Here is an 11,370-nt window from a genome sequence, read left to right as displayed (position 1 = left end):
ATTGATGTACTCTGTATAGTAACAGGGGTAGATTGAGAACTAGAGTATTGATGTACTCTGTATAGTAACAGGGATAGATTGAGAACTAGAATATTGATGTACTCTGTATAGTAACAGGGGTAGACTGAGAACTAGAGTATTGATGTACTCTGTAGTAACAGGGGTAGATTGAGAACTAGAGTATTGATGTACTCTGTAGTAACAGGGGTAGATTGAGAACTAGAGTATTGATGTACTCTGTATAGTAACAGGGGTAGATTGAGAACTAGAGTATTGATGTACTCTGTATAGTAACGGGGGTAGATTGAGAACTAGAGTATTGATGTACTCTGTATAGTAACAGGGGTAGATTGAGAACTAGAATATTGATGTACTCTGTATAGTAACAGGGGTAGATTGAGAACTAGAGTATTGATGTACTCTGTAGTAACAGGGGTAGATTGAGAACTAGAGTATTGATGTACTCTGTATAGTAACGGGGGTAGATTGAGAACTAGAGTATTGATGTACTCTGTATAGTAACAGGGGTAGATTGAGAACTAGAGTATTGATGTACTCTGTATAGTAACGGGGGTAGATTGAGAACTAGAGTATTGATGTACTCTGTATAGTAACAGGGGTAGATTGAGAACTAGAGTATTGATGTACTCTGTATAGTAACAGGGGTAGATTGAGAACTGAGAATACTCTAGAATTCAGTTGATCAAATTTGCAATTTGCAATTGTTATCTGCAATGGTTAAAACAATTTCAGTTCAAAATTTACCCTAATTACTTTGCCAAAATTAGCTACTTATAACATAAGAGATACAATACAATGTCAAAAATACCTTTTTTATTAAAGTAATATAGATTACATACATAAAAACAATTGCACAATTCATAAATCATTGAAAAGTTAAAGCACTCATCATGAAACTTAGAATAATAAAATTCTCATAATGTATTAATATTCTTGGCCATCAAAATAAAAAAAGCACTGACCATCCATCTGATTCTAGGCAAGTAGTGATAATGAGTACTAGGTTTACTCCCAAGGCACTTTATATCATATTCTGAAATTAAGAATGTTTGAAATATAACTTCTTATTCTCACCCTACACAGTTAAAGTGAAAAAAAAAATCCTTATACCTTGGACTCATCATTAAGGCTAATGAATCAATGTCTTACCCAAAATTGTTAAGGATGATGTCTGTGATATTTATTAAGAACAAAGTTAAACCAACATGAATTGCCAAGTGTTTCCTCCACAACTGATGTTAGCAATATCAAGCCAGATTTAATTAGATTAAATGGATACACTAACCGTCACATTTCCCGGTAAACCTGTTACCTGTGAAAGAAAGACAAACTATATGATCAATCAAATTGATATCCTGGTCCCAGTTTCATGAACATTCATAACAATTTAACAAAAATTACTTTACAAAAATCTAAGGAAATTTTCTTAACTAAGATTTTTTCTAAATACAGTAATACATTCATATGGAAAACTTTCAATTAAGGAATGTGATGAAACTTGAGCCACGTCACAACGTTAATTAACAATACTGCCTTCAATCTTGTTATCTTTTGTAAAAAGACGAAATGTTAAAGAAAATATCCTTTTAAACTATCATTCTATTTTCATCTATGTCATTATCAATATATTTACTGAGTACCTGTGATTTACCTGTAAGACTAATATATTTACCTGTGATACTTGTATATTTACCTGTGACACTAGTATATTTACCTGTGACACTAGTATATTTACCTTTGATTTACCTGTGAGACTGGTATATTTACCTTTGATACTAGTATATTTACCTGTGACACTAGTATATTTACATGTGATACTCGTATACTTACCTTTGATTTACCTGTGAGACTGGTATTTTTACCTTTGATTTACCTGTGACACTAGTATATTTACCTGTGACACTGGTATATTTACCTGTGATTTACCTGTGACACTGGTATAGTTACCTGTGATTTACCTGTGATACTGGTATATTTACCTTTGATTTACCTCCGAGACTGGTATATTTACCTTTTATTTACCTGTGGTACTGGTATATTTACCTTTGATTTACTTTTTATTTACCTGTGATACCAGTATATTTACCTGTGACACTAGTACATTTGTATATTTACCTGTGACACTAGTATATTTACCTGTAATTTACCTGTGACACTAGTATATTTACCTGTGATTTGGTGTATTATAATTGAGGCTTAATGCGAATGGCTGAAATAAATGATAGAAAACTCATGTAGCTATGCATGTTTGAGAACACTTATCAATCCTAACTTTATGGAGAGGGATAAAGCAATCTAAAACCTTCAGAGTTTGATATCTCTCAATCTTTTACTTTCATTCATAATTTCATAAGGATTGCGTTAAATGAAACACATTTCAGATAATTATGGAGTTAGATGCCAATATATCACACAGCACAGAATATGAGAAAGCACAGAATCTTTGAATTTTCAGAAAAAGAATTATTACTTATATACAAATATGGCAATATGAAACTTTTTCATATCAGAAATTTCTCTGTTCGGATCTTAATTAAAGGCAATTTGAATGGCATCAACAGCAGAACACACATACCCTGTTCTGGTGATGTCAGAGTTTCTGGTACTGGACTGCTACCAAGGGAGATAAATGTAGGAAGTTTCTGTAATTTGAATGGGAGCCCGGTGTCCTCCTCCGTTTTTCCAGAGTCTGTTGCCGTCCTCTTCAGTATTTGTTGGTCTGGTTCCTTACCTGATTTGTCTACTGAGGTGACCATAGACCGCCTGAAACAGAGGACCAGACTTAAGACATAATGGATTTATATCTTTGCAAATATAATCTCAAATATTTTTGTTTCCTATAAACCAGTGATGACATTGACATTTCATCTTGCTACATAATAAACAACTCAGCAGTAAGTCCACAACTAGAGTTAATCATGACTACATGCCAGCCCACATTTCCTGTCAACCCTTTGAAAAGTTTGCCTGTAACATCTTCATTAGATATTTAGATGAACACAACTTTTTAATACAGCTACTTCAAATGTGTCTCTCAAAATCAGTATCAACATAAAGCCATTTTACTTCTTCTTTTCTTTGTCTTTCTTTGTTTTATGGACCAGTGGACAGGTTCGACCAGCTGGGCACTGACCAGTTCTGCTGAAGGCTGGACACTCACGTGTGTGCTGCTTCTTACACTGAAATACAGGTAAAATGATTATATATGTTACACTGGATTCTGTGTTGTGTCTTGCACTGACTTTCAGGTAAAAGTCATCAGTGTACTAAATATACACTAACTGGATGTTGTAATATATCCTACATCCTAGCATAGTCAGTGTACCAAATATACACAAACTGGAGCTTGTACAATAATCTAAAATACAGGTAGTCGGCATACTTAATATACTTTGCACGGGAGATTGTGCTCTTTTGGGGTACTAAAATTTTACATAGATATCATCAATCTTAAAGATGTAGCTCTAACCTTTTCTCCGAGGGAACAAAATCCTTTTAAAAAGTTTTGACAAACAGATGCATTTTTGTTGACTTTGACATGAAGGTAAGGACAGTTGTCTCTATTGCAAACACCACGCAGGAAATAAGAGCAGACTGGCATCTTTTCCTTGGCTGCTTTGTGAGAGAATGGACAACCTGTCATTTGGCAAGTCCCTCGCAGAAATCTGGAAAGAAGTTCACAATACTCTTATAGGATGCATAAATTTTACACAGTATTATCATAGAGTTAAATCTGCTTATAGCATACTCCCATTACAGGTGAAACATCCCACACTGCCAAATGAACAGGATAAACTAACCACAGGTCTGTGAAGATACAGTGACATCAGAATACTCCAAATCGTGATACATGTCAGTTTTACCTTAGATTGCTGTCCTATTTCTCTGGTAGAGTTCTGGTTGACACAGCCAGGTATCTGAGTAACCTAAGGAATTTACTTAGCATGGCAGAGAGAATTTTGTCTAATGAATGTTTAACAGCTAGATTAAAACTTACTGTCTGATCAGCTGAAAGCTTCAAATATCTTAATGTATTCTGTTGGTGATGAAGACATGTTTAAAGTTTTATAAAACTAAAGTTACAAATTCAACAAACCTGGTACAGACTGCCACTTTGTCTGGGTCGTGGATGTAAGGACATTTACTGCCCCTCTTACACTTGCCAAACCTGTTGAAAAAGAGGCAATACTGCTTGGAGAGCTTGTTTCGGTCGTTGATTTTCCGGTATCGGGCTGTGGCTGCTGCAATACTTTTATGGATCACACGGCTGGTAAGAAAATGTTAGGAATACATATCAATGACCATATCCATATTGTCAGAATTTAAATATGATATGAATTCGGATATTACAAGTACTAAATCATAATTGATGTTTCGATATTCATTTTACAGTATGTTTAATATATTAAATATTTGTTGCCCAGCAGATCTTTTTTAACTTATTTTTTATCTTAGTCTTTTAAGTTTTGTCTCATTTTGGGTAGAATATTTGTAAACTGGGACAGAATTTTACAGGAGTAAACTGCAGATTAAGTGAATTAGGTTTTAATATGAAACAATTTCAATTGTGAATAGGCATGTAGCCACATTTTCAACCTCCAAAAGCCCAAAGAAAATGTGTTTGTTGGTGAGGTTTTAATATAAACAACCTAATATCCAAATGAAATACAGTTGATTTAATATGGTAAGATGAGTAACTAAGACTTACTTGGCGACAACCCGTGTGTTAGCTGAGCCAACCCTCTCTAGGGCACCCTGGCTGTTCCTTACATATGTCATTCCCCCAATATCTAGACGCTTCACTGTTGTCTGTGATTGCTGGGAATCTCCTGATGATAATAAAAACATTTTATTCCAAACCGATTGTACTGGTGGAAAAAAGGCGTTTAGAGGAAATCCAGTGAGGATGGTTATAGAACTTTAAATCAAATCCACCAAGGATGGGTTAGAGCTTTAAATCCACAGATTGGTTTTTTTTCACAATTACTTTGAGTACAGAACATAGGGCAAAAAGAACCCTATCCATGGTACTGCTAATTAATACCTTGTGAACAGAATGTTGAATGTCACCCATCCCAGGTTTTTGCTACTAGCCGCTAAGAATGCCAAAATAATGCATTCAGTTTCGGTTCAACAATACATCCAATTTATCTTACTACTGGACTTGTTTTGTATAAGCTACCACTAATGAATACCTTGTGAACTGGATGTTGAATGAACCCTCTGCAGAGTTTTACCACCAGCATCCATCTGAAACTGTACCCCACGAACTGTCACCAATTTCATGCTTTTGGACTGCATCTCTGGTAAAATATAAAACAGAAGTAGTGAGATTACCAGCATTAATATTCTCATGAACAATAAAGGGTCACTTGACTGTTTGAAAATTCTGGAAATGGTACATAATGTTTATTGTTTAATGTGATAAATATTTTAAAAATTTATTTATTGTTTAAAAAAGGACATAAAGTAACAATTGCTCATAGAGTGTCATTTAAAACCAACAACTTGGCCAATCAAATTACCACAATAAAGCTCTAGGCAAAAATTAAACATCTTCTAAAATATATTACAATGTTATGATCTAAATTTTTACCATTGCTTTTTCAATTATTCAATTAGGAGATATTTTCTGAGTTCCAATTACATTTGCATGATGTATAAAAATGAAGGCAAGATTTAACTCTGACTGAAGTCAAAAAGAAAACCTACTTTTGACTATGATACTGGCAGTCTTGCTACTTTTGTCTACACTGGAAGCTGCAGACTTAACTGGCGCCATCTTGACTGGGGAAGTTTTAATCAGACTTTTTGAGCTGGATCTATACAACATGCCATTGATGACCACAAAACTGGATTTGCCCAGTGTTCTAGTTGGCTGGAGAGTAGAGACATGTTGGCTTCGCAAATCTGATAACACTCTAGCAGCACCAGGCTGAACTGACCCGGGTTGTCTTCTCTTGTCAGATTTGAAACTGTAAACACAAATATTTTTAATGTTTTGAGATAAAACTAATATTTCTTTATTATGAACTCAACAAATGTACAAGTAAAGATGGTAAAAATTTCAAAACAAAGTTTTTGCTTAAAAATTAAATCACAAATTCCATGTGTATGATATAAATTTTCAAAATAAAATTCAATACATGTAATGTCAAAACCAGGTTTTTACTAACCGTGAGGGAGAGTTCTTGTTATGTTGTAATCTCTTCAGGACATACTTCTTGTCAAAGATAGCCTTTGACTTCAGATGATACGACTTCTTGGTCTTTTGGGAGATGTATGGGTGGTGGAATCCTCTACCAGTGACAGGGTACATGCCTAAAACATTTAATACATAAATATTACTGTCAATATATGTATTTACAATGATTAACATCCCAGATCAATTATTATCATGAACATATATTTTGCATGTTTAGTTTACAAATAAAGACACTACAGTACACGTAGTTTAGTGGTCCACCCTATCATATTCTAATTTCATTTCCATTGCTTCATCAACATTAAACTTATTTCGGTATTTGAGATTACATCAACTCGAGATGATTATATTTTGGACTAACAGGCACATGATCTATGTTACTGCCAAGTGTCCAGAACTGTATATCCTAGTAACATGACTGGACGCCAATGTCCTGTTTACTAGTTACGTCCTATCACAAGACTGGACGCCCATGTCCTGTTTACTAGTTACGTCCTATCACAAGACTGGACGCCCATGTCTTGTTTACTAGTTACGTCCTATCACAAGACTGGACGCCCATGTCTTGTTTACTAGTTACGTCCTATCACAAGACTGGACGCCCATGTCCTGTTTACTAGTTACGTTCTATCACAAGACTGGACGCCCATGTCCTGTTTACTAGTTACGTTCTATCACAAGACTGGATGCCCATGTCCTGTTTACTAGTTACGTCCTATCACAAGACTGGATGCCCATGTCCTGTTTACTAGTTACGTCCTATCACAAGACTGGATGCCCATGTCCTGTTAACTAGTTACATCCTATCACAAGACTGGACGCCCATGTCCTGTTTACTAGTTACGTTCTATCACAAGACTGGATGCCCATGTCCTGTTTACTAGTTACATCCTAGTAACATGACTGGACGTCCATGTCCTGTTTACGTCCTAGCTATATAGTAACAAGACTGGACACCCATGTCCTGTTTACTAGTTACGTTCTATCAAAAGACTGGATGCCCAAGTCCTGTTTACTAGTTACGTCCTAGTTATATAGTAACAAGACTGGACGCCCATGTTCTGTTTACTAGTTACGTTCTATCACAAGACTGGATACCCATGTCCTGTTTTCTAGTTATGTCCTATCACAAGACTGGACGCCCATGTCCTGTTTACTAGTTTCGTCCTAGTAACAAGACTGGACGCCCATGTCCTGTTTACTAGTTACGTTCTATCACAAGACTGGACGCCCATGTCCTGTTTACTAGTTACGTCCTGTCACAAGACTGGACGCCCATGTCCTGTTTACTAGTTACGTCCTAGTAACAAGACTGGACGCCCATGTCCTGTTTACTAGTTACGTTCTATCACAAGACTGGACGCCCATGTCCTGTTTACTAGTTACGTCCTAGTAACAAGACTGGACGCCCATGTCCTGTTTACTAGTTACGTTCTATCACAAGACTGGACGCCCAATTCCTGTTTACTAGTTACGTCCTAGTAACATGACTGGACGCCTACGTCCTAGCTATATAGTAACAAGACTGGACGCCCAAGTCCTGTTTACTAGTTACATCCTAGCTATATAGTAACAAGACTGGATGCCCATGTCCTGTTTACTAGTTACGTCCTAGCTATATAGTAACAAGACTGGACGCCCAAGTCCTGTTTACTAGTTACGTCCTAGCTATATAGTAACAAGACTGGATGCCCATGTCCTGTTTACTAGTTACGTCTTAGCTATATAGTAACAAGACTGGACGCCCAAGTCCTGTTTACCAGTTGAGTGTTATCTGACAAATAAAACTCAAATTGTACCTACTGTTAGTGTACACTTACCCTTACGTACTTGATACCCATGTCCTGTGTACTGCCCAGTATGACCATGCCTGTTCCTTGTTCCTGGATAAGTATGGTGCCTCCTCATCTCCATATGTGGATAGAAACCATATGGATTTATACCACCTCGACCTCTTCCCCTGTGGTTATGGTAGCTAGAACTTTTAGAAAAGGAGTAGCCTCTATTGCTTGGGAAAGTCCTACCAGGGAAGATTGGAGGTTTACTGTCATAGCGAGGTGGTGGACTTTTAACACCAGAGGTCACTTTCCACAGTTTGTATTTGGATTTGATCACCTTGGCAACCACCTGTGTTTTACTTGGTGTTACAGCAGGTCTCGATGTTTGAGGTGAACTATTGCTAGATGTTTCTAATGTTTTAGTTAGTTTTTTATTCAAAGAATATTTTTTATCAAAAACAACACGTGACTTTGATGAAGACATTTTAAGACGCGAATTAAATTTAGGACTATTCAATCTACATGGAAAAGTTTGTGCTTTCTTGAACGGATGTTTTTGTCCTTTAGAAGAGCCCTGCCCATGCATTTTGTACGGTTTTTGAGTCTTCATTCCTTGTAATGATTTAACTTTTGCTGGGTGAGTTTGCAAAGCAGACATAGACTTTTCTTTCTTTATGGCAGCAATAGACTTCATGGTCACCCGACTATTGGTAATGTTGCGAGTCATCCTTTTGATCTCTGCTTGCGTTTTTGCTAGCTGTTCACTAAGTTGCAGGACAGTATCTTTACGTGAATCCATTTTTTCTGTGATACATGTTTTACTAGAAAAGGAAGCACTGTTAATTTGAGATTGTTGACTAGATTTCTGGAGAGAGGAGTTAGATGAACTGCGAGATACTTGACCTATTATTTGATTGTTTGTTTTGGACATCTCTGGCAATAAAGAAGAGCCAGAATTTGATCCTGCTGAACTCTTCATATTTGCTTTAGATTGACGGAATTTTGCATTTGAAAATTTGGACGGCTTTGCTGCAATTGTTGGGTTAGATTTTAATGTTTGACTTTCTGAAGATGAAGCTCGCTGTATCCTAGCATGAGTATCTATCAACAGTGAAGAATTACTATGTGGGCCCAGAACAGACACCTTGTTCCCAGGTGAGTCTGTTGGTGAAGTGATCTTTTGACTATCTTGACAAAGAGACACTGTTTTATTCGCAGACAAATCTGAAGATATTTTATCTGATGTGGTATACTCTTCAAAAGGCATTGATGAAGACTTAGCACCTGGATGTCCACTACTTTGAGTTTGAGGTAAAATGGTTTCTTTTTCTGAGCAGGCAATGTATTCTCCTGACAAAGAAACTGTGGAAGACAACCTTTCAGAGGCTGGCAAACTTGGAGCAGATTCTTTCATCTTAAAATCAGTCTCTACTTTTTGAACTGTATTTGTTGAAGTCAACTCACTCTTGACTTCTTTTGACATTTTTCTTTTCAAATGATTCTTCAGGAATGATGGGATTACAGATACCTTCTCTTGGGTTTGACAAGATTCTGTCTTTCTAGTTTGTTCCACCGGCTCTGGTGAATGAACTGTTAACAATATCACATCTTTATCACCAGACACTTCCTTTGTTGATGTTTTACAAGTAGATGTTGGTAAAACAGTTTTCTGACTAGATTGCTCTGGTTTCATCAGAGAAGGAATATTTGAGGTACTAGTAGTACATTTTATATGTGTTGATTTTCCTTTAAATAAGGATGAATCGACCGAAACAGATCTAACTGATGAAGAAACAGAGTCCTTCAGTTTATGAACTAACTGTGTCTTTATACTTTTTAATCCTGAAGATGACATATCAGCCATTGATGAAGATGATGTTGGTACAATGTTGGATGAAACATTCTGTATGAAAGAAATCTCTTTTAATGTAGCTGTTGGTATTGCAGGTTTGACTTCCTGGGAATGTAAAGAAATATGATCAGATGTTTTGGCACTTGACATATTTCTAACCTTGACACAGCTTCCTTTAGAACTCCCACTAACTCCTGGCACATTTTCCAAAATTTTTGTTGAGTGGTCATTACACATCAGTGATGATAAATTAGAAGAACACCTAACCTCTGCTGAGAAACAACCTGTTTTCTTTATTCCTCGTTCTTGTATTTTTTTACAAGACTGTGTTGAAATTGTTGTTTGTTCTGGAGATACCACAAGTGAATTATCCGATTTACCCGAGGTTTTTGTCCAAACATATTTGCCCCGTTTCAGAGACTCTTGTGCATGCCCCTTTTTGTGATGTCCAGTATTCTGAAATTGTAGCTGCTGACCATGACCTGTACCTGACCTCTGTAATTCAGTCTTTGTGTAATCTACATGATGATACGCCCCTGCCCTCTGCTGGTGACCTTTAACCTCTCTTGATACATTTAAAGGTGTATTCTTTATGGTGGGCCCTTGTTTTCTTTTCTTGGCATTGTTGATTAGATCTGTAAAATGAAAAATAAAAATCATTTTATTCAGTTTCAATTATATATCTAGCTCATTATCACAATTTCTGTGATATACTAAAACACTTTTGAGAAGCATAAGACATACATGCTACATGTAGCCCATGTTTTCTCGTTTGAAAAACCAGATAACAGATTTTTTAATAAACAAATTTATATATGGGACTGTGTTGAGGTCATGGCCAGTAGAATATAGAAATGTAGCTATATATAGGCTATTACCATATGAGAAAGTTGACAATCATAATCTACAAGGAAACTTTAATTTGTAACGATTTTTTATCACATTAGGAAGAATGTTATCCTGTTATGTGACAGGAATTAGATATGTTGATATTTAATAACCTGTGGTGGTGGGGGTTTCATCTACACAAATGCCAATGCAACCCGGAATGCCATACCTGGAACTTACTGCTACACGCCTATTTATTTAATATTTATACAACCAACCCCCCCATTAAGTTTTGAGAACATTGAGTTACCAAAATGGTTTTGTTTTGTAGGGACAGGTTAGTTCCAGGACTAAAGTAACTTATAGATCTACATAATAAAATCATTATGTAACGTGAGCATGGGCAAGTCTAAGGTGATCTGTAGGTACCCATTTTAATCGGGTCCGTTTAAATCTGTTCATTTCATCACACAAACCTGTAAGATATTTGATTTGGTTTCTCAATGTTTCTGCTTCAGAAGTTTTCGACATATTTCTTTCCTAGAGAACAAATGAAAGTGAAATAAACTGCGACGTCGTCATAATTCGATGTATTTTCCAGTGTTTATTTCGTAATCTAGATCATATACACGCTTGTAATGACAGTGTTAACATACTCGTAGTTTTCAAACATTTTTGTGACTTGT

The 11,370-nt window shown here is 36.1% G+C and overlaps 1 protein-coding gene across 1 annotated transcript; it reads right to left on the bottom strand.

Annotated features, from left to right (window-relative positions):
• Positions 1–814: 814 nt before the first annotated feature.
• LOC117337998 lies at positions 815–11,301 on the bottom strand. The gene is made up of 12 exons (XM_033899158.1): positions 11,161–11,301; positions 8,047–10,491; positions 6,198–6,342; positions 5,734–5,996; positions 5,217–5,324; positions 4,730–4,850; positions 4,118–4,288; positions 3,491–3,686; positions 3,088–3,200; positions 2,597–2,784; positions 2,190–2,230; positions 815–1,333 (listed from the first exon to the last, which is right to left on the bottom strand). The coding sequence occupies exons 1-11, from the start codon at positions 11,213–11,215 to the stop codon at positions 2,205–2,207; spliced, it is 3,831 nt and encodes a 1,276-aa protein (XP_033755049.1). The 5' UTR covers positions 11,216–11,301; the 3' UTR covers positions 815–1,333; positions 2,190–2,204.
• Between the last annotated feature and the right edge of the window lie 69 nt (positions 11,302–11,370).

This window comes from Pecten maximus, chromosome 11, assembly GCF_902652985.1.
Source record: "Pecten maximus chromosome 11, xPecMax1.1, whole genome shotgun sequence".
NCBI classification, from domain to species: domain Eukaryota; kingdom Metazoa; phylum Mollusca; class Bivalvia; order Pectinida; family Pectinidae; genus Pecten; species Pecten maximus.
This window is presented reverse-complemented; position numbering and strand designations above follow the sequence as displayed.

Bases quoted from the DNA above. Each gene is read 5' to 3' on its own strand.
- LOC117337998 (XM_033899158.1), bottom strand. From the start codon at position 11,215: ATGTCGAAAACTTCTGAAGCAGAAACATTGAGAAACCAAATCAAATAT. The intron at 6,343-8,046 runs GTAAGTGTACAC...TAAATGTTTTAG, and splicing joins TGGGTATCAAGTACGTAAGG to GCATGTACCCTGTCACTGGT. The intron at 3,687-4,117 runs GTTTGTTGAATT...ACTTCTTTCCAG, and splicing joins AAAGTGGCAGTCTGTACCAG to ATTTCTGCGAGGGACTTGCC.